The sequence below is a fragment of the Protomyctophum parallelum genome (assembly GCF_964188405.1).
Source record: "Protomyctophum parallelum genome assembly, chromosome: 1".
Classification (NCBI taxonomy): Eukaryota; Metazoa; Chordata; class Actinopteri; order Myctophiformes; family Myctophidae; genus Protomyctophum; species Protomyctophum parallelum.
In genome coordinates this window covers 72,157,806-72,168,914 of record NC_139697.1, presented here as the reverse complement: position 1 = coordinate 72,168,914, position 11,109 = coordinate 72,157,806, and the positions used below count along the sequence as shown (strand labels likewise).

Below are 11,109 nucleotides of genomic sequence, written 5' to 3'. Positions count from 1 at the left end.
GAGGGGCTAGCTCAGCTGCTGTGGGCCGGGGGTAGCTAGCTAAAGCTAGGGGCCGTGCAGCTGGAAACATCCATGGGTGGCTGTGTCGGCAGCCACCATGACTCTTCTGGCAGCCTAAACGAGAACTCAGACGGCACTGGAGGTAGGAGTTCCCCCCGAGCGGACCGCCCGCTTCACCGCGGCGATTCTCGCGTTTTACGGTTCGTACGGCGCGCTGTTAGACGGAAATCGGTGAGCTATCGAATTATGTTACTCCAGAGGTCGCTGTGGGTTGTTGTACTCTGGGGCAAAGAAATGCATTATGCACACGCGTTTCTCTTTACACGGAGCACGGAGGTGGGAGGATCGCCTCGCTGGCCGGCCTGTGGGGGTTTGTTGTTGTAGACGTCATATCATAGGCTTAGGCTAGCCAGAGTCATAATAGAAGAGTAAGTTGCGATATTTAGGGGGCAGAAAACGAGTGCTCGAGTGCTGTTCATGCAGCCTTGAACTGGTACAAGCTGGAGTTGGAAATAGATTGTTTTCAACGAGGGCGGCGCAAATAAGAGCTATTTTAAGCATGTGTGCAACATGACAACTGTTTTAAAGTATTGTACAGTGACAAATAAAGTCTCTGTAATGTTTATGTTGTACTATTACTACAAAACAATCTAAAATAAAGGGATTTAAGTCAAGATCATTAAAGCTGGGCTGTTGCCTGGGTCCAATGCATTTTTGCCTTCTTCCGGTCCAGGACTTGTCCCAGCTGGCTGTCCCCACGCTCAATAGAAGTCTATGTAGGAGAGCCGCCATTAGACCGGCCCGATGAAGTGAACCCCGTCTATACGGCTCTGGGCATAGCTAGCTCTGATCCATAGCTCTAATGCAACGGCATAGCCTAGCTACCCTAACCCTGGTCCCTGATAGTTGTCGTCCAAGTTTGGCTGAAATTGCGAAACAGCGACCCACCGGACCGGGGTCACAGAATTTGATAGGTCACCAATGTCTCCAGCACCCTCGGCCCAAATCCTAGTGGTCTCCTCTTTTTATGTCATGCCCGTCCCCTCGTCGAGGAAGACACGCACGGCCTTTAGTCCCCGGTCTCCCCCCTGGGCCTTGCACAATGTGGACCTACTGTCTGCTCAGCACTTCATATAAACATAAACTGAGTTGTTCGTGGTCTCTGCCTTTGTTCTTTCACAACGGGGACGGACGGTGGGCTAGCAGCCCTCCGTGTCTGACAAACATACGGTATCTTCAAATTGGGCTGGTCAAACCTACCGGATTCCCCCGCGTGATGATAGAATAGATATATATTAATGAACGATATAAAGAGAAAATGGAATACAGATCCTGAAAAGGTCACCGTTTATATCACTATTTTCAACAGAAGAGCACCTTCGCTCTCTCCGATGCTCCCCTCTTAAACATGAAGTGTTTTCAGTCAATAAAGCCATATCAAAGATGGAGGTACATTGCTGAATGGTGTAATTAATTAAAGTTTAGAGGAGACATGCCAATAGGGACATTTTGGTCCATATATCCAATAAACTAGCTTTCTGCCAACTGTGCAAAAAGAACAAGTTTCACATACAGCAAAGGAATGCAAGAGTTGCTGATTTAAAATGTAATTATCACTGTGGTCTGTTAACCGTTTATATGTTTAGAATAGATCAGTGTCATATTTAAGGTAGCCTATCATTTTTTATTATTGTTTGGTGAACCCTACTGTATAGCATGCATTTGCTAGGAGATGCTATAGTCCATTTTCAGCTTTAATATCTTGGTCCCATCATGATTCTGGTTTACATAGAAGTCAGTCAATTTGGCTTGTTTGAAGGGGGGGCTTAAAGGCTCATACATAGTCTGGATTTACGGTGGTGAGGTGACCACCGAACTACAACATGACGTCACGAGCCGCGGTGAAGAGCAAACCACCGCCACCGCTCCAGCCCTTCTCTCTGTTTCTACTCACCACCGCTCAACGTTATTTCAGCTCCGGTGGTCAGCTCACCACCGGAGCGGTGGTCACCTTACCACCGAAAATCCAGACTATGAATAGGCCTTAAGGCTCATTCTGTCAGTCTGGATTTTCGGTGGTGAGGTGACCACCGAACTACAACATGACGTCACGAGCCGCGGTAAATAGCAAACCACTGCCCCAGCCCTTCTCTCTGTTTTTACTCACCACCGCTCAACGTTCAACACCACTGCTCAACAAAAATCCAGACTATGAATGAGCCTTAAGGCCTATTCATAGTCTGGATTTTCGGTGGTGAGGTGACCACCGCTCCGGTGGTGAGCTGACCACCGGAGCTGAAATAACGTTGAGCGGTGGTGAGTAAAAACAGAGAGAAGGGCTGGAGCGGTGGCGGTGGTTTGCTCTTCACCGCGGCTCGTGACGTCATGTTGTAGTTCGGTGGTCACCCCACCACCGTAAATCCAGACTATGTATGAGCCTTTACAGGCTCATTCATAGTCTGGATTTTCGGTGGTGAGGTGACCACCGCTCCGGTGGTGAGCTGACCACCAGAGCTGAAATAACGTTGAGCGGTGGTGAGTAAAAACAGAGAGAAGGGCTGGGGCGGTGGCGGTGGTTTGCTCTTCACCGCGGCTCGTGGCGTCATGTTGTAGTTCGGTGGTCACCTCACCACCAAAAATCCAGACCATGAATGGGGGCTAAAGGCTCATACATAGTCTGGACTTTCGGTGGTTAGGTGACCACCGAACTACAACATGACGTCACGAGCCGCGGTGAAGAGCAAACCACCGCTCCAGCCCTTCTCCCTGTTTTTACTCACCACCGCTCAACGTTATTTCAGCTCCGGTGGTCAGCTCACCACCAGCGGTGGTCACCTCACCACCGAAAATCCAGACTATGAATAGGCCTTAAGCCTCCACTAGAGGGAGCTAAAGCCCCCTAACAGAGGTTCTGTTGTTTATCCACTGATTGCTTTAAATTGTATACAGTATGTCTCTGTTGTTGTAGTAGGACAACTCTAGTCTGCCTTTCTGGTCTCCTTTTAGTCCGACCAATTACTAACACTATACCAAACCCTAACTCTAACCTCGGTCTTAACCGGCCATGTAGGTCGGACTAACGGAATGTCGGACTTATGGGCAGTCACCGTCATGTGCATACACCCAGTCCCAGCCAGGGCGTCCAATGGCTTAACCTGTACAATGCTGTGGCCTCGAATCCACACAAGTGTTGGAAAGTATCTGAATGTATTTGATAGGTGTAGGTAACCTGACATGACATGCCGAAAGTAATGCCAAAGAATGAATAGTGTTGAAAAGGAACAGTAGTTAATAGACACGACATTCAGTAGAGCAGAGCAGACCAGCGGTGTATTAGTCTATTGACCAAAACACATCCAGCTAGACCTGCTAGAGGCTGTCATTGAAGAACTGTCACACGGGTGACGGGATCAGGTGTAACTCAACACCACAATCAGCTGTCCTCTCTGTGTAGCACACACGCTCACACACTGCCCATCTTGACTGTCCTCCGAGACGCGAGGTTACTCCGTGGTGGAAATAAATAATAGAGAATGCAGCCTTGTAACTAACTTGTAAGTCTTATTTTTGTAGAAGAGGCAAGCTAATATTGTGTATGCCGTTTTCTTGATTGAATAATTGATTGTACATGCACTCCAATATGATTTGGGTGTTCTAAAATCTAAATAAAGTGTTAGTGTTGATTATCGTGTATTGATCTAATTATAGTTAACTAATACTAATACTATTACACTAAAAAGGATAAAGATGAAGGGAAAATAGACATTTTATAGTACAATAATGTTTCAAGTTTACAAATACAAACAAATTACACAATAATCGACACACACTTTATTTTAGAATACACCCAAATCAAATCATATTACGGAGTGCATGTTCAATCAATTATTCCATCAAAGCAAAACGGTATAAACAATATTAGTTTGCCTCTTCTACAAAAATAAAAGTTATAGTTCTCTTGTATCATACCGTACTTGTATTCCCCACCACGGAGACTCGGAGAGTAACCTCGCATTTGACTATCCAGCATTATATCCACCTCGGAGGACAGTCAAGACGGGCAGTGTCGGTAGGCCAATCACAGGTAGCCGGGGCGTTACCATGCCTATGCTCGGACGCAAACGACATTCACGCATACAGTACCTGTCACTCCTTTCAGTGGTGATCCAGACATTGGTGTTGTCTCTGTCTAGCCATTCTGCAACAGATGGGATACTGCCATGTTCTTACCCTGGCGTTTTAGAATGTAATATTGTGTTATATGTCCTATATTATGTACTGTAATACTGCCAAGTTCTAACCCTACTACCTGGGGTTCTAGAATAAAATATTTTAACTGCTTTCGTGGAACACCAGATTCTACCCCCTCTGCCTGGTCTCTGTGTAGCTAGAGGAATAGTACACTGCCGAGTAAAGCTCTTCAGTTGGACAGCTATGTCACCGCTCATCTTCACGTTATCATCATCCTATTGAAAGGGGCTTTCTATGAGGGCATCCCATTGAGCCCAATGTTACAAAAAAAAAAGATTTACGTAGTCATATTAGGCCTACAATACTTTTGTTGGATGGCAAGGCTTCTTTTTTCTTTGAGATCAGGCCTGACTCCCCGTTCTCTTTCTCTCCTATCTCTCCTTGTCCTCCTCCTCCTCCCCCTCTCCCATGATCCCCCCGTTCTCTTGTCATTTCTGTGTGCTCTTCCCTTCCACTATTTCTCACTCCTCTCTGCCAGTTGCTCTTGGGCGTAACCAGCCCCTGAAGCGAGAGCGGCCTAAATGGAAGAGTGACTATCCCATGACTGAGGGGCAGCTGCGCAGCAAGCGGGATGAGTTCTGGGACACGGCGCCGGCGTTTGAGGGCCGCAAGGAGATTTGGGATGCGCTGCGAGCTGCCGCCAGCGCCTTTGAGAGCAACGACCACCAACTGGCACAGGCCATCCTGGACGGCGCCAGCATCACACTGCCTCACGGTACACATGCACGCACGCACACACACACACACACACACACACACACACACACACACACACACACACACACACGGAAGTAGATCAGTAGTTGGAGTGGCCATCTGGGAATCGGAAGGTCCCCGGTTTGATCCTCGGCTCATTGTCATTACGGGAGGGAGACCTTTGTTACCTTTTGTTAAAATTCAGTTTCAGCTTCACCCAGTGAGCGTGTGAGAGGGAGACTACTGTACACTTTACACTACAAGTACACTTTACGCACTTATTCCAGCGGCAAATAGTTACACTGCAAATGAAGGGTGACATTTCAGTTTCAATAGCACTGTGTAATCACAGGGGAAAATATCAACTAAATCTACGTACCTTCTTGGCTCACAGGAGAGTGGTTGAAGAAGATCCCTTAAATGAATGAGTGCGATTCATCTGGAGCCACTTGAACACAAACCACCCATTCATTTGGACAGTCACGGACATTTTCAATTTTTTGGTTCTAAATCTACAATCCTCCCTATCCCGACAGAAATCCCAACCCATTGTGCCGTTTTTTGGGGTCGATTTTAATGTGTCACTATTTTAATGGGTCCAACCCCCTGTTGCAAGGGGGGGTGGGGGTACAATAATTTGAGGGGACATCCCTCTCCCTCGGAAGTCAGCTGTCACGTTACTATGTTGTTCAAATGATTGCTGCCTTGAAACAGCGGACCATATACTGTACATGTACAACAATGTTTTAAAAGTGCTAGTTGCTGAATGTGACTTGACACTTGACTTCCAGTAACACCACCTTTTGTAGACGTTAGATATTTATTATCTAAAGCATCCACCTCTTTTTCCCCCCCTCTTCTTGTTCCTTTATGCAGACAGTAGGAAAGCTGATAGGCAGGATGGGATGTGATCTCTGTCCAGTAATGGATATAGGCTTGGATGTCATCCACCTACACAGTAAAAATCCTCTGAAAGTGTAAAAATGGAAGCTTACAGGCTTTTTATGGGTTTAGTTGGAGTATTTGTAAGATTGCAAGCTGTGACTATCATCTTCTCAGGCTTATCTTCCTCTCGCCACTGTGAGCCAGCGGTCAGATGGTAAAGATTTTCTAACTTCAGTTGGCCTAGAGATAGACAGCAACCGTATGGCTGTTTGCCAGCACGCCATTTTGCTGCAAGTTGTCAGATGTGCATTGATGCACAGTATCATGCTCACCACTTTCCTTATTGCACTAGTAGCACAGTCAATGATGTGCTTGCTTAAGCAGAAGGCTATCTTTTTCTGCAACATACAGTACACATCGATAAGAAATGTGTCAGTGGTGTTGTGTAGATATGATAATGAAATCCTTAACTCGGCTACTTTAAATCTGACAGAGAAAGTTAGGGAAGATAAGGTGTTAAGATGAAGTGAGGTATTGCGCCATAGCAACAGCTACGGCATGTTGTATTAGTAGAAACATGGCAGGTTTGACTGACCATTTCGGCTGCTATTTTCCCCTCCTGTCTGTCTGTCTTTGTGTGCATCGCTCTGAGCGGTGACATATACAGAAGACGGCCTTGTGCAGTATCTCCAGCACAACGGCTGCTTTAGCTACAACAAATGAGGCAGTAATTGCCGCTCTACCTCCCCAGATCACACCCTGTGGATTCATGTTACTTTAATGTTGACCACAACATCATCAGCAGAGCGGCTTCCTGTGTGTGTGTGTGTGTGTGTGTGTGTGTGTGTGTGTGTGTATGCGTGTTGCTGACTCATCCCACTTTCACTTTACTGTAACCTTACCGTCTGTCTCCAGTGCCTCCTCTGGCCTTCTTCAAACAGTCATAAAGCATGGCGTGCACCGACTTGTATGCATGTCTGCTGCTGCTCTGTAAGGTGAGACGTTTTGGCTGTGGCAGGGGGAACTTTGTGAACTATTGTTTTTTTTAAATTACTTGACATTTGGTCGACGCGGCAAGACGTCATATCTGATAAAACTCCCCATTTCAAGTAATTTGGCGACCACAGGGCTAAAGTTCATGTTCATATATTTTATTTGATTGTTATTCAACTGTCAGGACACACTTTTGATCATCACAGTAGACTGGATTAGTTGTTCTGTATGTAAAGGTTCTATCCAAATATGTCGTCCTCCTTCACAGAGTTTAAACGGGCAAGACAATATACTACACATTGCACAGTAAAATCCAGAGTGTTAATTTAACACTAACAAGTGTTAAACAGACAAGGGGTTTAAGGCTGAACAGGGCCCTCATTTTTGTTTAGCTTGAGTTTTAGGTGAGAGGTGTACATGGGAGACACGTTTAAGAATTATTTCCATTCTGGGCTGCTGCTATATAAATATTTGAAGTTTTTCAGACAAATTAGATCAGGATTTAGAAGGTGTCTTTAGATTCAGCCTCAGTCCAAAATGGGTTAAGCATTTAAAAAAAACAACAATCAGTGTCATGAAGGATGTGGTCTAATACGCTGCTCCTTCACTTTCGAAGAAACAAGAGAATTGGTTGGATGGCACTTACACGGTTGACGGTACACCCGCCTTCTAATGAGAGGGCACAAAATCTGTCTTGGAAGAGCCACCCATCGACTAATCTAATATACGGCAACCTTCCCTGTGTTTCTTCACTGGTCCGATCCAGAAGAGCACAGTTTGCCAGCCACTGCTACAGAGCTGACAATGAGGTTATACTGTATCTTCCCTTCTTCTCTGGAGTCCTGCCTCAGGGCGGCCCAGAGGTAGAAAACTGTCGTTCCCTGATGTCATCGCTAGGGACACATGCTTCAGTAGGCAGGAACTGGGGGTGGCAATGAAGGACCGGTGCTTCAGTAGACAGGAACTGGGGGTGGCAATGAAGGACCGGTGCTTCAGTAGACAGGAACTGGGGGTGGCAATGAAGGACCAGGAAGTCTGGCGTAGCATTGTGGAATCCATGATCTCGATTCTCGACCGCAGCCGAAAAATGATGATGACGCTGCTCCAATAGCCTGTACTCTCAGTCTACATAAAATAATGGCAAATGAAAATGAATAATGACATTTGCCGTGGAGTCCATTTTGGAGCCCCCCTAAAGATGAAGAGACATCACTGCGAGGAGAATGTCATCATTATGACATAAAAATCTTAATTTTTCCCCTCTCGTCTACGTGTATAATCGGAGTCACAGTAGTTAATTGTCAAAGTGAGTAAATGAGCTTGAGTGATAATGTCCATGGACCTCCCCACTACTTTCACTCTCTACCGACCACCATCATGTTCTCTCATTTCCCCATTCCTTGTTTGTGATATTCGATAAGCTTTTGAACAGCTTTGGGTATATTATTATTAGATCAGCTTTTGGCCAGGCTTTGTCGGCCTGTCGGGGGGGAAATACGTTGTAATAAATAAATTCAGGGATGATTTTTTTGTGCCAGGGAAACAAATAAAATAAAAATAACAAATAAACAAATAGAAATAAATGAATCTGCAGCTTGGTAGTTTGCAGATAACACACCGATATAGCCAGCACAACATTTATGCTTTAAATATGGGCTACAGCAAATACTAGCTGAAGTTGAGACCAGCACAGCGTTTTTGTAGCTTTTGCAGCAGCGACAAACGAATGCATCTTTGCAGCTTCATGTTGCGTAGTAGAGTTCCGTTAAAAGCCTTTATTGTTCCATTGCACACATGAGCATTTTGGGATATGAGCAAGGAGACAGTGAGGCGTCACGTTTTTACTGTAAAATGGACAGAAACAATTATCATACAACTCAACATCACATTTAACATCAATCAATTAGGCCCAATACAAACGTAGCACTCAAGGTGTGGGTGGGTACTAACTACCAATAAATACATTAAAGAGTACCAAGCAAACTTATAACAATACACCAAGTAGCATTCAATGAGCATTCTCTTAGGTTAGATGAATACTGCAGCAGAATGTCTGCATTTTCCTGAATACTAAAGTGGCTATGAGTGCACATAGCCATATCGCATTACACACTTTCTCTACAGTTTCAAGGCAAACAGGGGAGAATTACATTTCACAAATAACCAACAAAATGCAACATACAATCATGAACAACCTGAACTCACTTCAGTGACGCATAACCAACACCTAATAACTCTGAGGCCGCAGTCACACCTATCAGACAACGTGTGTTGTGTGATAAAACAATGTTTTCTGTCTTGTCGTTTGTCGCATCAATTTACCACAATGCTTTGCGGAATCTGGGCGGTGCGTGGGCGGTGCGAGGACATGCGGAAACAAATCCACGTGTTGCCTGTTGTCCTTACGCTGTTAGCTGCGGGACACAGTAGCTATAGTAGCTTGGTGTTGTTTCAACTCGTTTGTGGTGACAAAATGGTTTTTTGGAGGAGAAAGAGGGCTCTTGTGCTGGCGATCTTGGTGGCGAGGAGAAAGAGGGAGAGGGAGACGCGCCAGAGAGAGCTTGTCGCCAGGAGATTGAGGCTGGAGGAGGAGGAGAGAATGCGAGCGAGGGAGATTCAAATGGCCCCTCCGGTCCGTAGGAGGCGGCGAGTGTGGGTCGATCCGATCTTTCAAGTTCGGAAACGGCTCGGTGACGGTCACCAGCTTTATTGGGAGCTACGTCGGGATGAAACCCGTTTCCACCAGGAATTTAGAATGTCTATCCAACAGTTCGATTTCCTGCTGGCGAGGGTGACTCCAGACATTCAGAAGCAAGACACTTTCTACAGGGAAGCGATACCTCCCGCTGAACGTCTTGCTATCTGTTTACGGTACAGTAACTATGTTACGTTCATTTTGTTGATTACCCACCTAGTAAATGCATCGTTAGCTCGAAAACTCGCCAATCAGCTAACGTGTGCACTGTGCAGCAAGGAATGACAGGTAGACTTAAATATGTTACTGTAAGCTGGAAATCATAACAGCACCAGGAATGTAAATGGATGTGAGGATGAAAGATAATATTATATAGGCTATATGCTTAGTGGATAGTTGTCTACTAAAGGCTGCTGGTGTTTGACCATGATACTGACATGACACTGACATGATGTCAGTATCATGGTCAGTATAATGTCAGTATCATGACAGTGTCATGGTCAGCATCATGTCAGTATCATGGTCAGTATAATGTCAGTATCATGTCAGTGTCATGGTCAGCATCATGGCAGTATCATGGCAGTATCATGGCAGTATCATGGTCAGTATCATGGTCAGTATCATGTCAGTATCATGGTCAGCATCATGTCAGTATCATGGTCAGTATCATGGTGAGTATCATGTCAGTGTCATGTCAGTATCATGGTCAGTATCATGGTCAGTATCATGTCAGTGTCATGTCAGTATCATGGTCAGTATCATGGTCAGTATCATGTCAGTGTCATGTCAGTATCATGGCAGTGTCATGGTGAGTATCATGTCAGTGTCATGTCAGTATCATGGTCAGTATCATGGTGAGTATCATGTCAGTGTCATGTCAGTATCATGGTCAGTATCATGTCAGTGTCATGGTCAGTATCATGTCAGTTTAATGTAAATATGTCAGTATCATGGTCAGTGTCATGGTCAGTATATAGTCAGTATCATGTCAGTGACATGGTCAGTATATAGTCAGTATCATGTCAGTGTCATGGTCAGTATCATGGTCAGTGTCATATATTACATCAATCAATTATTATTATTATTATTATTATTATTATTATTATTATTAATCAATAAACCAAAAAGGCAATAAACATAACTGAAAAAAGCTGCTTATACTTTCAAATCTAAACCAAATAGTTGTGAAAGTGATCTGTCGGAATGGTGGGACTTTTTCTGCCGCGGGTCCCTGTCGGAATGGTGGGATGTTTACAAATATGGAGCATACCACCATTTCGACAATTAGAAGTCAATGTCGGAGTGGCAGCATGTCGGAATGGAGAGTGAACACCGTTTGGGGGTCATGCAAGGTGGAGAGAGCACCAAATACTTCCCAGCTCTGTTCAACTGGCTTTTTATAGATTATATAGTTACCTACTGTAAATCAGCGGGTCTTACACTTTAACATGTCAAACTCCATATTAATATGATTTTCTGCAGAGGATCCCCATGTGAAAAGATGTGTTGGGAACCCCCTGGTCCAGTGCGTCATGACGCACTGGACTCGTAGCGTTTTTTCCCCCCGATTCGGACGATATCACAATCAT

The 11,109-nt window shown here is 45.0% G+C and overlaps 1 protein-coding gene across 1 annotated transcript in view; it reads left to right on the top strand.

The window, feature by feature from the left end:
- The window catches only part of ubtd2 (ubiquitin domain containing 2), a 393,205-nt gene that overhangs the window by 362,709 nt on the left and 19,387 nt on the right, over positions 1-11,109 (top strand). Inside the window, exons 2-3 of the mRNA XM_083787720.1 lie at positions 4-142; positions 4,730-4,966. Of these exons, the coding sequence (XP_083643846.1) occupies positions 73-142; positions 4,730-4,966 (307 nt within the window). The 5' untranslated portion in view covers positions 4-72. The remainder of the gene's footprint in view (positions 1-3; positions 143-4,729; positions 4,967-11,109) is intronic.